Here is a 20559-nt window from a genome sequence, read left to right on the forward strand (position 1 = left end):
TATTTAAACATTATTAAGGTGTAACTGATTAAAAATAATACGATGAGACAATAATTTGGATAGGAAGCCAGGCAATAGTAAAAAAGATTTTTGGGCTATTACAATCATCTGTACATACTTAGTTTGCACATATTATGGGATACAATGAAAGTAAGCCTTTGATTTGCTTGTACTGGTCTAAGTAACGTAATATTTTTACTTAATGAATCCTAAACATCATGTAATTCCAATCTTCTAATCTTCTGTGTCTCAGCTGTGCAAATTTGTACTATTCCTGGCACATTGGCCTTCATTCCACCATTCATTATCCCATTGTCAGGTAACCAAGGGCCAGTGGAGATTCTCAAATGGAATTGTTGCATGGGTAGAGGCACACCTTAGCATTTGGAAGGTGATGGGGCCTTTTGTTAATGTAGACAGAATTTGAAAGCTTCAAAGATACATGAAAGTAGATTTAAGTATATCCAAATATACAGTACTTGCAGGTATCTCCATGGTGCCATCTCCTAGTATTTTAGAACTGCTCCAAAAATCATACTCATAAGCTTGGCATAACCTCTAGTGTCAATCTTTCTGTTTGAAGCCCACTCATTTGACAAGTTGGTACTTCATTGGGAATCAGCTGATGCAAAAAAAATTAGTTATTGCTAACTGTTCAGATATACAGATTTTTGTGAGATTGTGGTATTCCCAGGACCCCTGTGCCCCATACAAGTGGCACTAATACATAGACAGGCGCTATAGCTACAGTCTTCTCATATTTGTGTTACACCCAATGAAAATTAACTATGGCTGTGTATTTAGTATTAATTTGGAGCTGTAAAAAGAGCAGACACATTGTAAAGTTTTGGCTTTCTTTCATGTATAGGGCAAACAGAAACTTTACACAAAATGTTACACTGTCCCTAAAGCCTGCATAACATTTTACAGCTGGAAGCTTTTGGTGAGAGCATTTATTTAAGTACAAAATAGCAACTTCGAAGAGATCAGCAAGATGACATAAAGAAGGTACATGTTCACCCATCCTCCCAATACTAGCAAGAGCAGAGGAATAGATTACGACTTTTGCCAAACACTAACGGTGGTGCTTTTGCATTGTATTCTCTTTGGCAGTGTGCAGAAATGAGCACCTGCGTGTACCTGCAGTACAGTGGTGGTTTGAAAATCAAAAGGCATGTTTGAAATTAGTCAGGTTATATTATTAAAGATATAAATGAGCTTCCAGAAAACTCATGCTTGGCCAGGGCAAGTCAACAGGTTAATTTCAGGTCCATCTAGGTTCATCTAAATATATACAAATATACAGCACTTGCAGGTAGGTGCCATGTCCTAGTATTTTAGAAATGCCCATTTCTGGAAGCCAATAAACTCACTTTAAAAAACAAACAAACATAGAATATTCTACTGATGTAGGGTATAACAAATGTCCATACGTTGTGCCGCTCCCAAAACCATACTCAGTTTGGCATAACCTCTAGTGCCTCTCCTTCTATTTGAAGTTCAGTCAAGTCGGTGCTTCAATGGGAATCAGTTTGTGAAAATAAAGTTAATGGTATTGCTAACTGTCCAATTATACAGATTATTGGGAGATCATAGAATTCCCAGGACACTTGTGCCCCATGCAGGAGGGCACTAATATATAATAAAAAAGAGTGTGTTCCAAAGAGAAAAGCCAAAGATAATTACTTATTTATATGCCAAGCCAATAAAATGATAAACAAGTAGGGGGGAAAGAAAGAGTAGCTTTTTGAGCCAAATGAATACCTTTAAAATTATAAATTACTTTATTTCAAAATACTACAAAAATGATTAATTCATAAAACTACAAGGCAGAAATGATTATTAAATAGAAATGACAACATAAGTTCAAACTTTACATATAAGTTGGAGTCCTATTCCTGACAGGTTTCGCACAGTGGCTTCCTCAGGGGATATTGAGGCCAACATTGCCTGTGGTATATAAACACAATAGTGGTAATATCAATTGCAATTGGAATTATCATAAACGCATACCAATGTATCATATAATATTATGAATACATACCAAATACCAAATACAATGTGTTTATATAATAAAGGCAATGTTGACCCTAATATCCCCTGAGGAAGCCACTGTGCGAAACGCGTCAGAAATGAGACTCCAACTTATATGTAAAAATGTAACTTATGTTGAATGGTCTTGATAATTTGAGCTTCATTATCTAGATGTAAGAAGCCCAGTTGTGTTATTGTTTATAAGAATAACAGTACTTATATGAGTATAATCATTTCTGCCTTGTAGTTTTATGAATTAATCATTGTTGTAGTAGTTGTTGTAGTAGTAATTAATCATATGAATAAAACAATTTCTGCCTGGTAATTTTATGCTTTAATCATTGTTGTAGTAATTTGAAATAAAGTAGTTTATAATCTTAACAGTATCTATTTGCCCCTACTTGTTTGACACTAATACATAGACAGGAGATATAGCTGGTCATAGTTAGTTAGGTTTAGAACCTCTACCCCCCGTCCCTATTAGCATCCCTGTGTAAGCTTTTAGCCAAGAGCCTTGCAGCTTACATTGGTCTTCCTTTACCTATTCATGATGGCTGAACAAAAGAGGATATAAAAGGAAGATAAGTATATGCTGCTACTTTTTTTTACCTCTATAGCCCACAATTTAAGACATACAGATGTATGTCTTACATACAGAAGAAACATTCACAAATCCCTATATTATATATAAGGATGAAAACATGAAACAGCAAACAATTTTTGAATTACCACCACAAATTACTTTCAGGTAATGTGTATTTGATAACATTTAGTGTATATTTTAACTTTTGAGGACTTTTAACTATTATACCTAACCATGTAGCTAAGGAGATATTGTCAACTGGATGATCATTCTTCATTTATTACCAAACAATGGAATATTAATATTAATTAAATAGAAAATGCAAAAAAAGGGATTTTAGTTACACCAATAGTTAATATGGAATTTTGATAATATAGCTTGTCTATCAATATTTTTGAATTCATGATAGACAACAAATATGAATAATTGAAGGGAAAGCATATTGCTTTTTGAAACAATTTCTTTTAAATGGGACAAATATAAAATATTGCAATATTGCTTATACATATTTAATATTTACCACTTGCAGAGAGCATGCAGCATGCTCTATACAGTTTTATGTTCTGGGAAGGCTTTTTCTTATAGATAAAAATAGACTTGAATGATTTAAAAGGAGGAATACACAATAATACTCCTTCTTCCATCCTACCAAAGACTAAAACATCTCAATCAGTCAATCTCTAGAATCCGCCAAGGCTTGTGTAAACAATGGAAGGTTTTCCTATTAACCCAGAATCCTCAGCAAACTGCATTATGAAAGCACCATGTATTGATTTTGTGCAAAGCCCCATGTGTATTGTTGTCCATTTTATAAAGTAAACAATATATGGTCTTCTTTAAATGTTTCCATATAAGAATTGAATTCAAATATGTGAATCCTGGGTGAAAGCCTTTTGTGAAAACATTTATAAGTAGACTCCTGTGTATAATGTGTATGTTTAGTTGATAGCAGGAAGTACAGGTCTAAAATTTTCCTTGTACAATAGCCATCCCCTCCTTTGGTAAGTTGGGTCAACAGTACTTTTAGGAGGAGTATAACCCACACAGAAGGCTAATATTAAAAAAGCTCTTTTATTCTTTTATTAAATCCACTGATTAAAATGCAGCACAGGACAGAAACATTTCCAGATGTTTGAGGCCCAAAAGCTTGAAATGTCTTTGCTATGTAACAAAGTGTTCTTGGTGTGGGTTAAAAAAAAATGTGGCTTTGACTCTCAAACAAATGTTGTTGATGTGAAATACCATATTTTATATTGTAGGCAGGTGACCTTGGCTAGAAACCTGACTAACCCAACTTTTTTTTTAACATGGGGGAACCCATGAAATACCTTTCAGGTCTTGGAGAACCCCGCCTTTAATTATTATATCCACAGATCACAGTACATTTGGATGGTGGTCAATGGGAATAATTTCTCTTACATTGCTGGCCATTGGGAAGAGTGTCACTGTAACGCACTGGGAGATAAGACCACTAGGGGGTGCTATGGCTCGCACTGAGGTGGTGTGAGCCCTGAGAAGAGTCTAAGCAGTAACCAGGTCTTCTCCAGAGCCTCTGATGGTGAGGATGTTGCGCTGCTGTGTACTGCCAGGTTGAGGTTCTTGGGCACACCAAGGTGGGCAAAACACGGTACCAAATCACAAAGCAGAAGGATAGTCGAGGAAAGCCGGGGTTGAGGCAGCAAGCAAGAGAGGTAAGGTCACACGCCAGGGGTCAATAGCCATGGATCCAGGAGACAGACACCAGTGACACAGAGGCCACTGCAGGCACAGGGAACACAGGGGACACTGGAAGCAACAGGAGGCGCAGGTGACTCAAGGATATCCACAGACAGGAGGAAACACTGGAACAGCACAGGGAAGTTGGCTGGGAATCAACAGACTAGACAACGAGGGGTTAACACAGGAGCTGGACACAGGAAACACTCAAGCAACAGGTGTACAGGAACTAGCTCTCAGAACTAGGGGCTCGGCACTAGTGGAGACTTGTTGCACGAACACAGAGTGCAGTCTGTGAACTAGCTAAATAGCCAGGGCTGACCAAGAGGCTATTTTGATTGGCCACCACATTGGACGGATTGATAAAGTTTAGAAACAAAGGCACCCCCAGCATCAGAACTGCCAGCATGCGCAGAAGAGAGATGCCTGCACTTTAGTGAGGAAGAGGTAAGTGTGATATTACCTCCCCTTTTTTACAGGGCTCCCCACCCACCGGGGTCCGGATTTAGGAAACTTCTTGGCAAGAAGAGGTGCAGACACATCTGTAGCTGGAACCCATAATCTCTCCCCAGGACCAAAAACTTTCCAATCAATTAGGTACATTAGCTTTTGGCGACAAAACTTGGAATCCAGAATTTGATGGACCTCATATTCCTGAGAAGAATCAGGTGCAGGAGTAGCAAGCAGAGAGGGATGAGAAAAGCGGTTCAGGACCAACGGCTTAAGCAGAGACACATGGAAGACATTGGGAAGCTTGAGATGTGGGGGGAAGACGTAACTTGTAGCAAACTGGGTTAACCTTGGCAGAAATGTTGTAAGGTCCAATAAACCGTGGAGCAAACTTCAGAGAAGGCACCTTGCAACGAATGTTCCTTGTGGGGAACCAGACTTTATCTCCAGGTTGGAGAAAAGGCACTTTACAGTGATGCAGCTCAGCAAACTTCTTGTGCCTGAGAGCTGCGTGTTTCAGATGCTCACAAGTAGAAGATCAGATGTGGTAAAGCAGAGCAGGGTATAGGAGACAGAAGGCGAGGATGTTTGTCATGGACAACGTTAAAAGGTGATTTTTTGGTGCTGGTGCTAACATGGTTGTTGTGAGCAAACTCCGCCCATGGTAGCAGTGCTACCCAGTGATCATGGTGAGCAGAAACAAAGGGTCGGAGATGTTGCTCCAGGGCTTGATTAACTCTCTCTGTATGCCCATTAGTCGGCTGAGGAGAAGTCCACAGTGATGTCCGGAAATCTGCAAAAGCCTTTCCAAAAGCGAGAGGTAAATTGCACCCCACGATCAAGAACTATATGCGTGGGCATACCGTGAAGCCTAAAACTTTAATAAATGAAGACTGGCACTATTGCAGCTGCTGATGGTAAAGCTGGAAGGGGTACAAAATGGGCCATTTTGGAAAAGCGATTCACAACCACCAAAATGACCTTACAGCTATCGGAGTGTGGAAGATCCGTAATAAAATCCATGGACAGGTGACAACAAGGCTCCTTAGGAATAGGCAGAGGAAGAAGTGGTCCTGGTGCACAAGTAGATGACTTGGTTTGAGCACATACAGCACAGACCTTGACATAGAAAGTTTGGGCCACCAGTACATACGGGAGAGAAGGGTGAACGTTATGTGAATGCCCGGGTGGCCAGACAGTTTAGAGTCATGTGCCCAATGTAATATTTTGGTGCGTTGTTGAGGAAGCATTAAGGTTTTACCTGGGGGAATAGCAGATTCCTGAACAGAGGTAAAGGCAAGGATAGGGGCCAGAGGGATAATAAACTCTGGCTTAGCAGTGGTTTCAGAATCCTGTGGATCGCAGGTGCGGGGGAGAGCTCAGGAGTTATCAGAACCAAGTTTAAAGGTAATTCGAAAATTGAAATGGGAAAAAAACATAGACCAACAAGCCTCCGAGGTTTAAGGCAATGAGTGAAAATAGTGACCTTGTGAGGGGAGCCCTCCAAAAGATAGCGCCATTCTTCTAAAGCGAGCTTGGAGGCCAGCAGCTCCCTGTCTCCAATGGAGTAATTCTTCTCCACTTAGGGAGAACTTCCGTGAGAAGAGCGCACATGGGCATCGAGCTCCGGTGGAGGTCTGGAAAAGAATAGCTCACACTCCGACTAAGGAGGCATCAACTTCTTTTGAGAAGGGCTTGGAAACATCCGGCCTAATCAGAGCTGGGTTAGAAGAAAAGGCTTTCTTTAAGGAATGAAAGGCTTCAATAGCCTCAGAGGGTCAGTTCTTAGAGTCAGCATCCTTTAGGGTCAGTGCAGTAATGGGCACTACCAGTGTGGAGTAATTTTGGATAAAATGCAGGTAGTAGTAAAACCCAGGAAATGCTGAGTAGCCTTAAGACCGCAGGGTAGTGGCCAGTTGGAGATAGTTGTAACCTTCTCAGGATCCATAGAGAGGCCATCCTTAGAAACAATGTAACCAAGGAAGGGCACCTTGGGGGATTCGAACAGGCACTTCTCTGCCTTAGCGTAGAGTCGGTTGTTCCTGAGTCTCTGTAAGACAAGACGGACATGCTGTCTGTGGGAAGGCAAGTCAGGGGAGAAAATCAAAATGTCATTCAAATAGACAACGACACAGATGTACAGAAGGTCACAAAATACTTTGTTGACAAAGTGTTGGAAGACAGCCGGGGCATTACAGAGACCGAAGAGCATCACCAGATACCCCCCCCCTTGATCTGAATTCGGTTGTAGGCCGCTCGGAGTTTCAGTTTGGTGAAGATTTGAGAACCACGTAGATAGTCAAATAGCTCAGGGATAAGTGGAAGTGGGTAGCAGTTTTTAATAGTGATGGCATTCAAACCATGGTAATCAATACAAGGAAGAAGGGTCCCATCCTTCTTTCGGACAAAAAAAAACACTGTGCCAGCGGGGGGAAGTAGACTTGCGTATAAATTCTCTCTGCAGATTCTCCTGGATGTATTCACACCTCTGGGAGGTGTGGAATTAGGTATGAGGTCTATCGCACAGTCATAGGAGTGATGGGGAAAAAGTTGCTCGGCCTGCTCTGGCGTAGACCAGTCTAACAGTGGGGAGTTTTGTTGAAGCCATGGGAGACACAGGATGACTGCAGATGAGACCTGGGAGAGTACAAGGAAGTTTATGGTCTCCTGATGTAGCACACCTACTGTCATTTGCATAGGCAAGGTTTGGAAGCGGATAAGTCCGCAGGAGAGGATGGTATAATCCACCGCAGAGATACACAAGGGTTCAGTCAGTGGCTCTGTAGGCCAGGCGCACTACTTAACAAGAGTAGCTGAATGAAATTGCCTGCTGCTCCAGAATCGATGAAAGCCTTGAGGGCCAGTGTGGACTTATTGTGATGAAACTGAATGGCAATGGACGGACGAGTGGAGGGGAGAGAAGAGTGACCTAGCAAGAGTGCCCCCCTCAAAGCATACTAGGCACTGCAGTTTCCCGGCTTCGTGGACAAAGTTTATTAAAGTGTCCTTTTTGCCCGCAATAGATGGAGAGGCCTGTAGATAAGCGCTGGGACCTTTCTTCAGAAGACAGGCATGAACGGCCCAACTGCATCTGTTCCTCCGGCCAGCCAACTCATCCTTGATGCGGCCTTGCCAGAAGGTAGCGCCTCATTGTTCCAGGCAAGCTTAGCTGCCAGAGTACGAAATTTGACTGAATACTGTCCCACAATAAGCGACCATTGGCGAAAGCGCAGGAGCGTGCTGACTGCTGGGGAGGCGCGAACAGGTTCATCAAAAAACTTCCTAAAGAGGCTCAGGAAGGCCTCAATACTACTGGTGACCGGATCCTTTCTCTCCCAGAGTGGAGATGCCCAGGCCAAGGCTTCTGCAGAAAGCAGGGAGATTAAGTATGCTACCTTAGCCCGGTGAGGGAATTTTTGTGGCTGAAGTTCAAAGTGGATGTTACACAGGTTGATGAAGCCACGGCAGGTCTTGGGATCCCCAGAAAATCATTGTGGGGGTGGCAGGTGAAGTGCAGAGGCCACCGGTATTGCAGGAGACTGGACTAGGCCTGGATTTCAGCAGGTGCACTGGAGAGAACCAGAAGTTGGGAAGGTGTATACATGGTTCATGCAAACTGTCATATTTTACCACTTAACTGGGTATAGCAAACTTATTTATTTTAGACCTGTCCCATGGCTCTTTTGTATTGAACTGGATTGGTTAGGACTATGGCTAGGATTATATGAAAGGCAGTTCATTTTGCTAACTTAGTAAAATAAAACCTGAGGCAGGTAGAGTTCACCATAAAAGTGAATATATTATGGCCTTAAGGTAGGAAACAGCTTTAGGACTACCTAGGATCAGTATTACTCAGATTGATTTCCTTGTTTTTATCTTCCCTTCTGGTTTTCATAAAAGGGTATAATCATGGAATGCATATAACATTTAGCAAATATTCCTTTTAAACCAGAATTAGGATGTAGTGGGGAAGAACAATGTGGGATATTTATCTCTGTGCGTTCCTTAAAGTGAACCTTTTGCTCTGCTGACATCAACCATTCAATTTTATGTAAGCAAAATACTGTTTCTTACTTTTTCATTGTGCATGATTGGGTATTCTTTGCAAAGTGAATTCTCACCATGGTTACTAAACTAAGTGATAAAACCTTTGTCAAGTTTAAATTCACTTAGTTAGGTAAGTTTCTAAACTCCTTTAATTATCAACTCCTTTGTAGAGAAATGCTGCAATTAAATTTAATTAATTGTCCATGAAACCAGAATCTTTGCACAACTGTCTGGTGTACATACATAGCTGGTGGAAATCAACTGAACCCCAACATAAGGGTGATCTTTCAGGATCTTTGAAAATGAATTTCATCACAGTACATGTAGCTAGAAAGGTCAGTGATGGCCTAAATATTTAAAATTGCCCATGGTCTGGGCACAGGTGCACCTTAAATTATTATTATTTTTGAAGCACCAACATATTACGCAGCTCTGTATATTAAATATATTCTATAAGTCTACTAAAAAGCAGAAAATACTAAATAGTCATATAGTGGTATCCATTAACAAATAAATTGTCATATAAAAGGCTTGATATCATCTTACTGCACTTAAAGCAAACTGCATGCAAAGAAAAACGCAGCCACATTCTAAATGTTTTGAATATGTAAGGTAGAGAATCGTGTCCAGAATGGTTGGGTGGATAATTCATTCATCAATATGAAGTTCATTCATTAAAACCATAGAAGGAGCACATAAAACTGTACTGTGAAAATAGACAGGTGAACAAAAAAAAATGCACCACAGGACAAAATGGAAAATAGCAGTGGTGGTTCACTGAGTGAAAGTGCAAACTTTCACCAAGTTACATTGAAAAAAAAAATATCTAGCCACACTTACACACGTCCATGCTTTTTCATTTTATTCATCGGACATACAGCCTAAATGGTACCTAATGTGCATTCAAATTTTTTGAGAGCAAAACAGGTATTATGCAGCTCTGTTCTAAAGAGAACATTACATCTAGGAGAAGCATACAGCTATAAGGAGAGTAAAGAGAACATTTATGTCATAAAAGCAAAAGAAAATCAACTAATGCTTTGGGCTATTGCCGAGGAAAACAAAACAAACCTGAATTTCTTTTCCAGGTCCTCTCTGAAGCCTGAATATAAATTACAATAAAAATAAAACATTACAAATATTGTTATTGTATTTTTTATTATTATTATTTCAGGTGTTAAAAATAGTTTTTATAGCCATAGGTGTAGCTTGTGTATGAAAATTCACCAAGGAAAAAGGAGAGAAAAAGAAAGGGAAAATGGTGACATGATAAGAAAATGGATCTATAGGTATATTATTTTTTTACGTTTATAATTTTGACTAATTTGTATATATTTCAATAAATTTTACGTTGTTCCAACATATAAAATGATGCTTCTTTTCTCATTTCTTATTTAAATATTTTCTCTTCTCAGTGCACAACTTAAAATATCTATCCTAGTGCGACCAGATGTTCACAGTAAACAATACAATGGTTGGCTGGAACTTGGATGGTTGATGGCTGCCTGGTTACGCCCATTTCTAGTTTTTGAGCCCTTTTTGGTCTTTTCTTGTTTTTGTCTCTCACTGTTTGCATCCCCATTCTCCATTATACATGTTTATAAAATGCTCTTTGCCACAGCCATTGCCATATATATACGGAATATACGTCTATGGTCATATAATGTTTTTACTCCATTTTGGTATACTTTGCATCATATTTGTCTGGAATGTTTCAATCCTGACCTAGATTTAAGTATGCTACTATATTTTATTGACAAGGGTGTTTTCTTTGTTCTTTTTTTTGCTTCTTGATTACAATAAAAATAATATAAAAAAGATCTAACATAAATGTCTGAAATGATTTGATAATAGCAGCTACTCCTGATTTTACCTAAGGTATAAATGAACCTTAATTATTATGCATTTGGGTCTATTAGTGTAAATCATTTTGTTTTTCATAGATTTAACTGAATTATAACGTGTCTTCAAGTATATACCCAAAGCTTAAGGGTTGATACATTTTCTTTTTTTTGTATTAGTCATTTTTTATACTTGTTTTACATTTGATTTATGCAATAATAAATTGCAGTATATGAACCTGAAATCAGTGCCCTTGTCACCAGTGTTAATATATAACCTGCTAGATGCTCAAACTCTACAATATTCTCTTTGTGCTTTCAAAGCTAAAATGTTACCATATGCCAAAACCTGAATTTTTGTTAATTAAAGAATAAGTTAATTTTACAAAAATTAGACATTAGAATTAATGACAAAGAGGACAACAGAAGTCCCAATTTTCATAACTGTAATGCAGTCAGACCATTTTTTCTCCTAAAACTGGCTTCATGCTGGACATACAGGCAGCCCCGCTCAGGGAATGTGATGGCTGTTTATTGGAGCAATGGCCAAGGGGCATCTCCAAATTCTGAAGAGTACATTTTAGGTTTGTCAGTGTACTGTGCTCTTATTTTATAAACAGCCCATCATATGCAATTTATTTACCTTTCTTCTTTCTTAAATACACCATTAAACTTTGAATTGTACACAGAATTGTATCCCTGGGCCACTGTTACAGCTTTAGTAAATAACACTTGCCTCTCCCCCACTGCTCTTCCCCAATTGTCTTGAGAATCTTGTCTCTTGATTCCACCAATCCTTTCAGATGTGAAAAATAATGTTCTCAAGACCTTTACCCTGAACTTCTGATTTCTTAGTAAAGAAAAAAACTGTGTACTATACATGGAAATATTTTAACAAACTGTACTCTTTAATACAGGTAGTCCCCGAGTTAGAGACATCTGACATACAAACGACTCCTAGCGACAAAGGGGGCTTCCCTGCTAGCTGGTGTGCAGGATAGGGGCTTGATGGGGGGAAGGGTGGGTTTAAATGACTTGCAGAAGAAATATTTTGCTAAACACAGCTGAGGCGGTGGGTGATTTTACAAACTGAACTCTTCTGCAACCTCTTGTAACTCTTTAATGACCAAGACAAACTGCAGTTAATTCTGCACAGCTTCTTTCAGAAGTCAATGAATGTCTAGGGTCCACAAAGTTTTTTTTTGCTTTCTGATTAACTCACAGTGATGATTTGATACAGTAACTGACACTACGCTGCCTAATAATATGTTGAGACAAACATCTGTCCTAATTGCATTTATTAAAAAAATGTACCTGTTCGGACTTGCATACAAATTCAACTTAAGAACAAACCTACAGTCCTTATCCCATATGTAACCCGGGGGCTACCTGTATTGTGCTTCTAAAGAGCATTACCAAAATTTAAAATAAAACAAAGATTGTGAATTAGTGCACTTTGGTTCGGCATAGTTCAGAATTCCATAGATCCGTACCGATCAGCAGCCACAACTAACTGTACATCCCACATTATAAAACAAAGAAAATAAACAATTTCATGATGTGAGCATTTAGACATTCATATATAACTTTTGTTTTTGAAATTCTCATTCAACTTTTCAAACAAAATATAATAAGTAGTAATAATCATTCATCATCATTAAGCACAATTTCTTTTTTTAATAAACTTCCAAACTGTCCCCCCTATCCTGGCTTGTATGAGGCACACACCTCTCCTATGGTACTACTGGTATCATACCTGTGCATCAGAAGAATAGTCGTAAGGAGATCTACTTCACAAGTGAATTTATGGGTTTTTACTTACAGGCATGTGAAAGATCCTAAAGCTAAACTCAAGGAGTAACAAAAAACTACCCTTCCAATGGGGTTACTTCTGCTCTGGGGGGTTAAATGCATTTGAACCTCAATTTGGCACTAATTTGTTCCTCATTTGATGCTTCAGACAGGCCCTTGGTGTTGTCAATGCAGGGCAACTAGTCCTGTGTTGTAGGAAATATTGTTGGTTCCCAAGGTATATAATGGGGAGCCCCAAAGAGGAGCCATCAGAAGAGAAGGAATAGGGCCCGAAGGGAAGCATAAATCATAAAAATAATATGATTAATGCTTTCACAGGGTAACCCCACTGCCAGGGTTTCTTATATGAAGCTTCAACCAAGCATGAATTAGAACACATATTTGAAGAATCATGATTTGTAACACATTAAATTATAAAACGGATGAATTGACTAGAATAGGAATGTGACCTTGTGATACTCTATGTGATGATTTGAAAAACACATATAGGCAAACCTTCTGGAATTGTGAAAAGGTCATACAGTATTTCTTTTAAATCAATGTCAAATACTGTGTGTACTTATTTGTAAACTATGTTTAATCCTTCTGGAATCCCACATCACAAGAAATTCTTTGGGATGTAACTAAATTATCTATCATGGTGAAAACAAACTTTTAGTTAATCTGCCGCTTAATTCTCAGGGAGGGCCAAGTCTGTGCCAAAATTAGAATTGTTGGACCCACTCCCCTTACTGTACATTTATAAAGTTACCAATATCCAGATAGCTTCTGGAACTTGAAAGCTATCATGTATTTTGCATAACACAGATTCATTTAGTTAAACATCCCATCATCTCATAAGTACCAATGGTTATGTCTACATTCAACAACAAGGTTAGTTAATCATACCATTCAATGATTAAATATCAAAGCAGCTGATTGTTTTCCCATTTCTTGATTAGTTAGTAATGACAGATGACTATGATTGTCAGTAAAATACATATCTACCCAGATCTAACTAACCCATTGTAACACGATGATCATTCAATGAAACAAATGTTGACAACAAGTTTTAGATTCTTCAGGTGGAAAAAGTCAGAGCAGATACCAATACACAATTTACCACACAATCACACATAAGACAAATTTGTAAATGAAAAAGAGTAGCAATGGTATAAGTTGTAAATTTGTTGATTGATACAATTTGCTTTCATCTAAGTGTATAGAAATAAATCATGCCACAAACTTAAAGCTTGACTCATCCTCAAATTGTAGCCTTCGCACTCTTTACCCACCCTCTTACAAACCTTTGCACTCATTTTTCTAAAAAAAACTCCTTACTTATGGTGTTCAAATAATGAAATCACCAAGGAATTGCATACCTTTTACCTTGCTTTGCATCTGTGGGTGGAACAGATTATTAACTGACTTACACATTAATAATATTAAGCAGTATTTATATAGCGCCAACATATTACACATTAAGTTTTCCATGTTTTTAGGAGTAAGACTGAGTCCAAAATGGGCTGTAATAGAATGTTGACCGCCAATTATTCCAACTATACTTGCTGCCTGGAAATAATTGGCAGCAAACAGAAGAAAGGTTGGGAAGAGAGAGTGTCATGATGCTGGGAGTCTATCAACTCCAAAGAGCTGGGAATTAGGGAGTGAAAAAAGCTGAAGATTTTAAGAGCAGGTCCACCTGGCTGTATTCTGCCCTGCTTCTTCTCACGGTCACCAGTTGCCTGAGTTAGGTTTGCTGACCTGCTGTAGGTGTGTTCATTTGTTGGACGGGCGCTGGACCAGAGCCTTACAGGTAAATCCACAGGAAACCTAGTGACACCTTTCTAAAATAGAATTCATCTTTAATTTGAAGAAGTCATAACCATTTCCCATTCTATCCACAACTGAAAAATACATTTTGACTTTATGTATGCTTTATAGACACATAGGAGATATGTTACTCAGCAATGAGAGGCAACAGGGCAACGTGTTTGAAAAACATAGCAATAAGGAAGTGTCAAACAGAGGAAATAGCCGAAGATTAATAATAATGGAGGATTGATCAGATCCATATTAACAAATTTCCTATACAACAAGATCATGCATCGATGAATCAGACAAGCAAAGGATCAGAAATGCAGAGATCAGTCACCAAGACAAATGGAAAGGGAAGTGTCAGATAAAGATTTAAAGCAGACAAATGAAAGCAAAGATAATAAAATGATATGAGGCATCATTCCTCACCAAAATCAACTTCTGGATGTAAAAACAGATTTAGGACAAAACTCGTGTTGAGGAAAATCAGACAAGACAAAATGTAAACTGGTAGAATGTGATGATTGAGTGAGCTGGGGTATAAATGACAGACTGAAAAAAATACAAATTGCACATATGCTGGAAGTTCTAATGAAAAGACACCCATTAACCTTGAGATTTGACTCTCACCATTTAGGTGAAGAGTGATAACATTAGGCTAAAGTAGCCTAAAAACAGTACTGGTGTTTTGTAAATCAATTTCTTTGGCAACCCCTGTCCTTTAAGTGTTAAGTACCAAAATCCCAGTGGACAACAAAGGATCCAGCATTTGCCAGCTTAAAAGAAGAAATCTGAGGCTTATTGTAAAAGCACAAATCAAAAAGTTGTAATCAGAGATGAAATTTTAATGAATGGGTTGTATATGCCACAATCAAATATGGCGACCAGTTGCTTTGTTCAACCGAGTATCTGATCACTAATTTAGGGTAATTACAGTATGGCAATCAAAGCTCTGATCACTATCATAAAAAGTGTGACAGCCCTTTTATGAACATAGCATTAAAAATGTCAAATTACAAAAATCAAAAAAGAAAAAGATGACAAGAGAGTGACAATCAGATCAACGTGCTTCTTTATAAGTGTGTAACTATAACTAATATTTGCAGGTGTGAAGCACCTTTATTACTGCTTTCTTAGACAAACTTTAGGCTAGGGGTGGTAAACTTGAAATAAAATCTGTTGCTTTTGTTCGTGTAAGGATCCTAGTAAACATTCTTGTCCTAAGCTGCAATTGTATGCTTCAACAAAACACAACTATATTCTTTAGGCAAAGCAAAAGTCTTGATAAATACAAGACAAAACACACAAAGTTCCGAATTTTATATATTACTTCCTGGAAACAATTTAAATGCCTGTCTTGATGTTTTCAACAAAACCATTTGAACAGTCCATAGATTTTGAATAGCATTGTATTAAACTATGTTATTATTATTAATAAACAGTATTAGTATATAGTGCCAAGATATTACACAGCTCTATACAATAAATATTGTCTATGATCCAAATTGTGGTAATAGATGAGACAATTGCCAAACAGTTTTAACCACCTTATACTTATTTTCAACGTAAAAAAACCTAATAAAAGATAAAGGTGATCAGCCACCAACAGATTCCACAGAAACAGAAAGAAGTATCAACTGACACTATTGTTGGTCGGTTGGCTTTGGTAGTTCTAGTAGAAAGTGGTTAGAATTGTCTACAAATTTTTGTGTATATGCCCTGGGCTGATTTCATTACCTATTAATCTTAATCTAACGTATCTGGAAACGTAAAATAGTTAAACTATTTACTTTTGAACTTTGTTCTATGTTGGTCCATAAATCTAATCTAGTTTACACCTACACCTCCCTTAAGCTGCGTACACACTTCCAATTTTTGTCGTTGGAAAGGATCTTTCACGATCCTTTCCAACGACAAGGGAGTGCAAGATGCATGAACGGTGCTGTACATACAGCACCATTCATGCTCTATGGAGAGGGGAGGGGGAGAGCGACGGAGCGGCGCCCTGCTGAGCGCTCTCCCCTTCCCTTTCATTAGGATCGGCTGTCGTCCATCGTCCGTGGATCCGGCAGGTCGGTCGTCCGGACGATGGACGACACCGACTGTACACACGGCAGATTTTCGCCTGATAATTGGCCGATGCCGATTATCGGGCGATAAAAATCTGACGTGTGTACGTAGCTTTACTCTCCCCTAGCCTTCCTATTCCCTTTTACCCTCCCTCCTTTTTGAGTTTATAGCCTATTTTATTTATTTGTTTATTCCCATATTTTTCTATACTCTGATGTTATAATTTGCCATTGTAAAAAAAATAAAAATAAATAAAAAAATGTAAGAAAAAATAAAATAATTTACAACAATGTTCTCCCCAACCCCTTTTAGCCGGACGCCCTCCCAACACTTTGCAGTAACCACTCGGCTGTCTTCGGGTGGCTACTGAAAAATTTGTTCACACAACAGGTGCCACCACCCACCTACAAATTAAAAATATTAGTTTGGGAGGGAACACTGTACAATATTTATAACCATATTGATAGAGCCACACATTGAGGCTCATAGGTGTGTGCAATTTTCCTTATTTTTAAAAAAATGTATGTTTTTTAATCAGTTAAATCACAATACTTGCATCTATATTTCAGCATGTTCAACAAAAGAAGAGAAAATATGTCTACCCTGTTGTGTAGAAAGAATTCTAAAACTAGCCACTGTATAGTCAAGTATGTAAACTATAAAATAAAAATGTAATTTTAAGAATTCCTTCTAAGACCATAATTAGTGTGAACCATTTGCCTCCCTTAAACATTTATTTCATGGTAACTAGGAAAGCCCAACAAATACAGTAAACACAAAGGATCACCAAATAAACACGTCCTAAATAAATGGCTTAGATCTGCCTGAGGATTCACTATACTGTTCTTTCTGTTTTGAAACAATTACTGACAATTGTTTTTTTTTTCTTTTTTTGTAGTACTTCAAATTCCAGGCATGTTTAGTTTTTTTTATATTATTGAACAATTGATGGCTAAAATTTGTTCTTTGTGGCAGGTATACTTGTGGATAAGCTCTATCTTAGCAGAACCAAGGGGAATTTCTACCAGTACTGGGTTTGATGTTACTGAAAGGAAAAGATGTCTTTCCATCATCTGTGAATGTTAATGCTCATTAAAAACAAAATGCAAGTGTAATTCCAAATAAAAGAGTTAAGAAAGCTCAATGCCAGCATTAAATCAGATAGTGGATTGCTTTGTGTTTTATAGATTAGTTATTAAAGCAGCATTGGTAAATCACTAACACTTTGAAATTTAGTCAATATGGAGAAATACAGTGGGTTCACTCACCATATATGCCTGCTGTGGCTAGCAAGACACTATGAGCTGCAGATAGTGAGCAACACAGAACCATTAAACTTGAATTTTCTTATCTAGTTTACCCATTTGTGCGATAAGAATAGGAGGTTGATATTGTTCAACTAGACCTGTCTCTCTTTTGGTTCTACCAGTCAATTTGTTCAACATAAAACAAATGTTGAAGAACTATAATTGGACCCAGTCCTAGAACAATATTTCTACTTCGACTTGGAATTCTCGGACAGAGGTGTCTATTTGCCGACAATAACCAGCAATAAATATAAATGTACAAAAAGCAATTGCCCAACATGCTCATGCAACAAAAAATAAAAGAAGAAAGTATTAAGGTGGTAAATGATGCACCAAGTTGAAAAAATGGTATAATCTGTAAATTTCATAATGTCAATAAAACATTGTTCTTTATTAGACACAAAATTAAGCAATAATACCTATCCTGTCTAGTCTGTCAATGGCGACGGTTTCAAATGCCCTCCTCATCATTGGATATTCTTCTAGAACTTCGTTAAAATGTTCCACGGAAAGGGAGTACAGGCGGCAATATGTCTCAGCTCGTACGCTGGCTGTTCGACGGCCTTTTGTCAAAAGGCATATTTCTGGAATGAAAAAGAACATTAAAGGTACACTGCATAGCACTTGTAAAGGCATGTATTTACATAAAACACATCATAAAAGAATGAAATAATAATTTAGATTTCAGTGGAAATAATACAGAGTTGACCTCCTCTGCCACTCTCCAAGGTGGAGGTTGCCTCTCTTGGGAAGCCTTTTAACAAGATTTTGAACTGTGTCTTCATAAATCTGTGGCCATTTAACTAAATCAGCATTTGTAAGGTCAGGTATTGATGTTGGATGGAAAGACCAAGTTTGTAATTGGTATTCCAATTAAATCCCAAGGTAATAAATATAATTCAGGCCATGGCTCTGTGAAGGTCACTTAAGTTTCTACACTTTACACTAATCAAACTACAACTGGACCAGAAGAGAGCTTTCCCAAAATATTGCCACAAGGTTGGAAAAGCACAACTGTCTAAAACAGTCTGTTATCGTCCTTTTCAACACGGGAGAACCCTTGAAATAACTTTTAGGTGTTCAGGGACCCCCTGCTATAATTACTATATCCACAGCTCACAGTACATTGGCATGGTGGTCCGAAGGAAGAATACCTCTTGCATTGTTGGCCATTGGGAAGAATGTCACTCTTACCAATACCAGATGTCACTTAAACTGACCTGGCATAATTTGCTTAAGGAACCCTCAGCAATTTCTGGAGGAACTCTGGTTGAGAAACACTGTTCTAAAATGTCTTCAAATGCTGTTTATTTTGGAGGGGTACCGCCATACCTCTGGCAATGAAGTGCATTCCTTTAGTCCTGCAAAAAGTCTTTGCCCTGACAAATAGTTCATCTAAGAGGAGGAAACTTTGTAACAATGTTCCCTACAAATGACTAAAATAATCAATTTTTCAGAGAGGTTTGGTCAGTTCCCACACTAATTCTCCTACTCTAACTCTGATCCCCATCATAATAGGACAAGAGAGATATTATTCCACAGGTGTGTAATACATTTTCAAAACTAGCAGCCAGTGTTTGAAGTGCAGAATTGTTCTATAGTTTTCATCATTAAGCAGCTACCTGATGGCATATTGCAAGCACATCAAACTTCTTTACCACCCTCAACCACTTTAAGAATATAAATCGATTGAGACCTTAAGCACTTCTGCAGTTGATAAAGATTACACTTCCATACATTACTGTGTCTCAAAACTTTAGTTATATTCAATTTTCTTTTTTCAGAGATAAAAAAAATTGCCAACTCCACCTAGTAGGGATGACCACCCATCCCTTTCTCACCTACTGTATAAAAAATAAAACAGTCTAAGAAAACATTACTCATGTGCTTCAGAGTTTATTGTATCTACATTTTACAGTGGTCTGGAACCTAGGGGGAGGGTCCAGTCAGTTGATGGTTATACCTTCCTATAAAAAGCCTTCAGCCTTTACACAAGCATTGGCTTGGCTCTTTGGAGGATGCAGGTTTCAAAATGCGTTGATGGTTTGATGTCAGTCTAAAAAAGTGGATGATCCTAGGCTGACTGCATTTGCATGAAGGCTATACTAGGTAAAGCCTGTATATGATGCTAAGCCTCCATGATTGAGATGGGCTCCATCTGACCTCAGAATGTTGGGTAAAATAAGAGTAAGCAATGTCAGTGCAGGAGAGTAGCTTTTACAAATGTGCAGGACAAGGGACCAGAGAGTACACTGGAGCTCAGCTTTAAAATGACTATGGCTTCCCTATTTAAATTATACACCTCCAGAGTGTTATCAATTGACCCCCTTTATTTAAAATGTACCTAAAGCCAATGTTTTTGTCTAGTTTTGGCCAGTGTAAGGAAGAACTAGCACATTTGTCAAGTTCCTATTTCTCTTCCTATTCCCAATGGGTACATTTACTATTTATTTGACCTATCCTGTCACTGGGAGTGAGAACAAATTTCTATTGGCAACACTGGGTGATGTCCAACATTTGATGGGTCAAATGCCTAAAAACAGAATTTCTCTCATTTTGTAGATTTCTTCTAACCTCTTGCTGCTTTTCCCTAACAGAAACTGAAAATAACATTTCCCAACAGGACATAGACAACAAATAAACTAAAATAAACCTTTCCTTGCTCTATCCATAGCTACAATAGAATATTTGGCAATATATATGTAGACTTCATGTAGATTGGAGGAACAATGGAATCCAGCTGGACTGAGTTGGAATTGAGTTCCTAGGAATATTTATCCATTTCCATGCCTTAAAAAATTCTTTTACATTTTTGAATAGTATACGAGTATCAGACCATTAGGATTTGCCATGTAAAAGTAATCTAGCGGTGATTTGGTTTCAAAGACAACAGATTATCACG

The 20559-nt window shown here is 38.2% G+C and overlaps 1 protein-coding gene across 1 annotated transcript in view; it reads right to left on the minus strand.

Annotated features, from left to right (window-relative positions):
* The window catches only part of HCN1 (hyperpolarization activated cyclic nucleotide gated potassium channel 1), a 264559-nt gene that overhangs the window by 18101 nt on the left and 225899 nt on the right, over nt 1-20559 (minus strand). Inside the window, exon 7 of the mRNA XM_072416681.1 lies at nt 18077-18241. Coding sequence (XP_072272782.1) covers nt 18077-18241 — 165 coding nt within the window. The remainder of the gene's footprint in view (nt 1-18076; nt 18242-20559) is intronic.

Source organism: Pyxicephalus adspersus, chromosome 6 (assembly GCF_032062135.1).
Source record: "Pyxicephalus adspersus chromosome 6, UCB_Pads_2.0, whole genome shotgun sequence".
NCBI classification, from domain to species: Eukaryota; Metazoa; Chordata; class Amphibia; order Anura; family Pyxicephalidae; genus Pyxicephalus; species Pyxicephalus adspersus.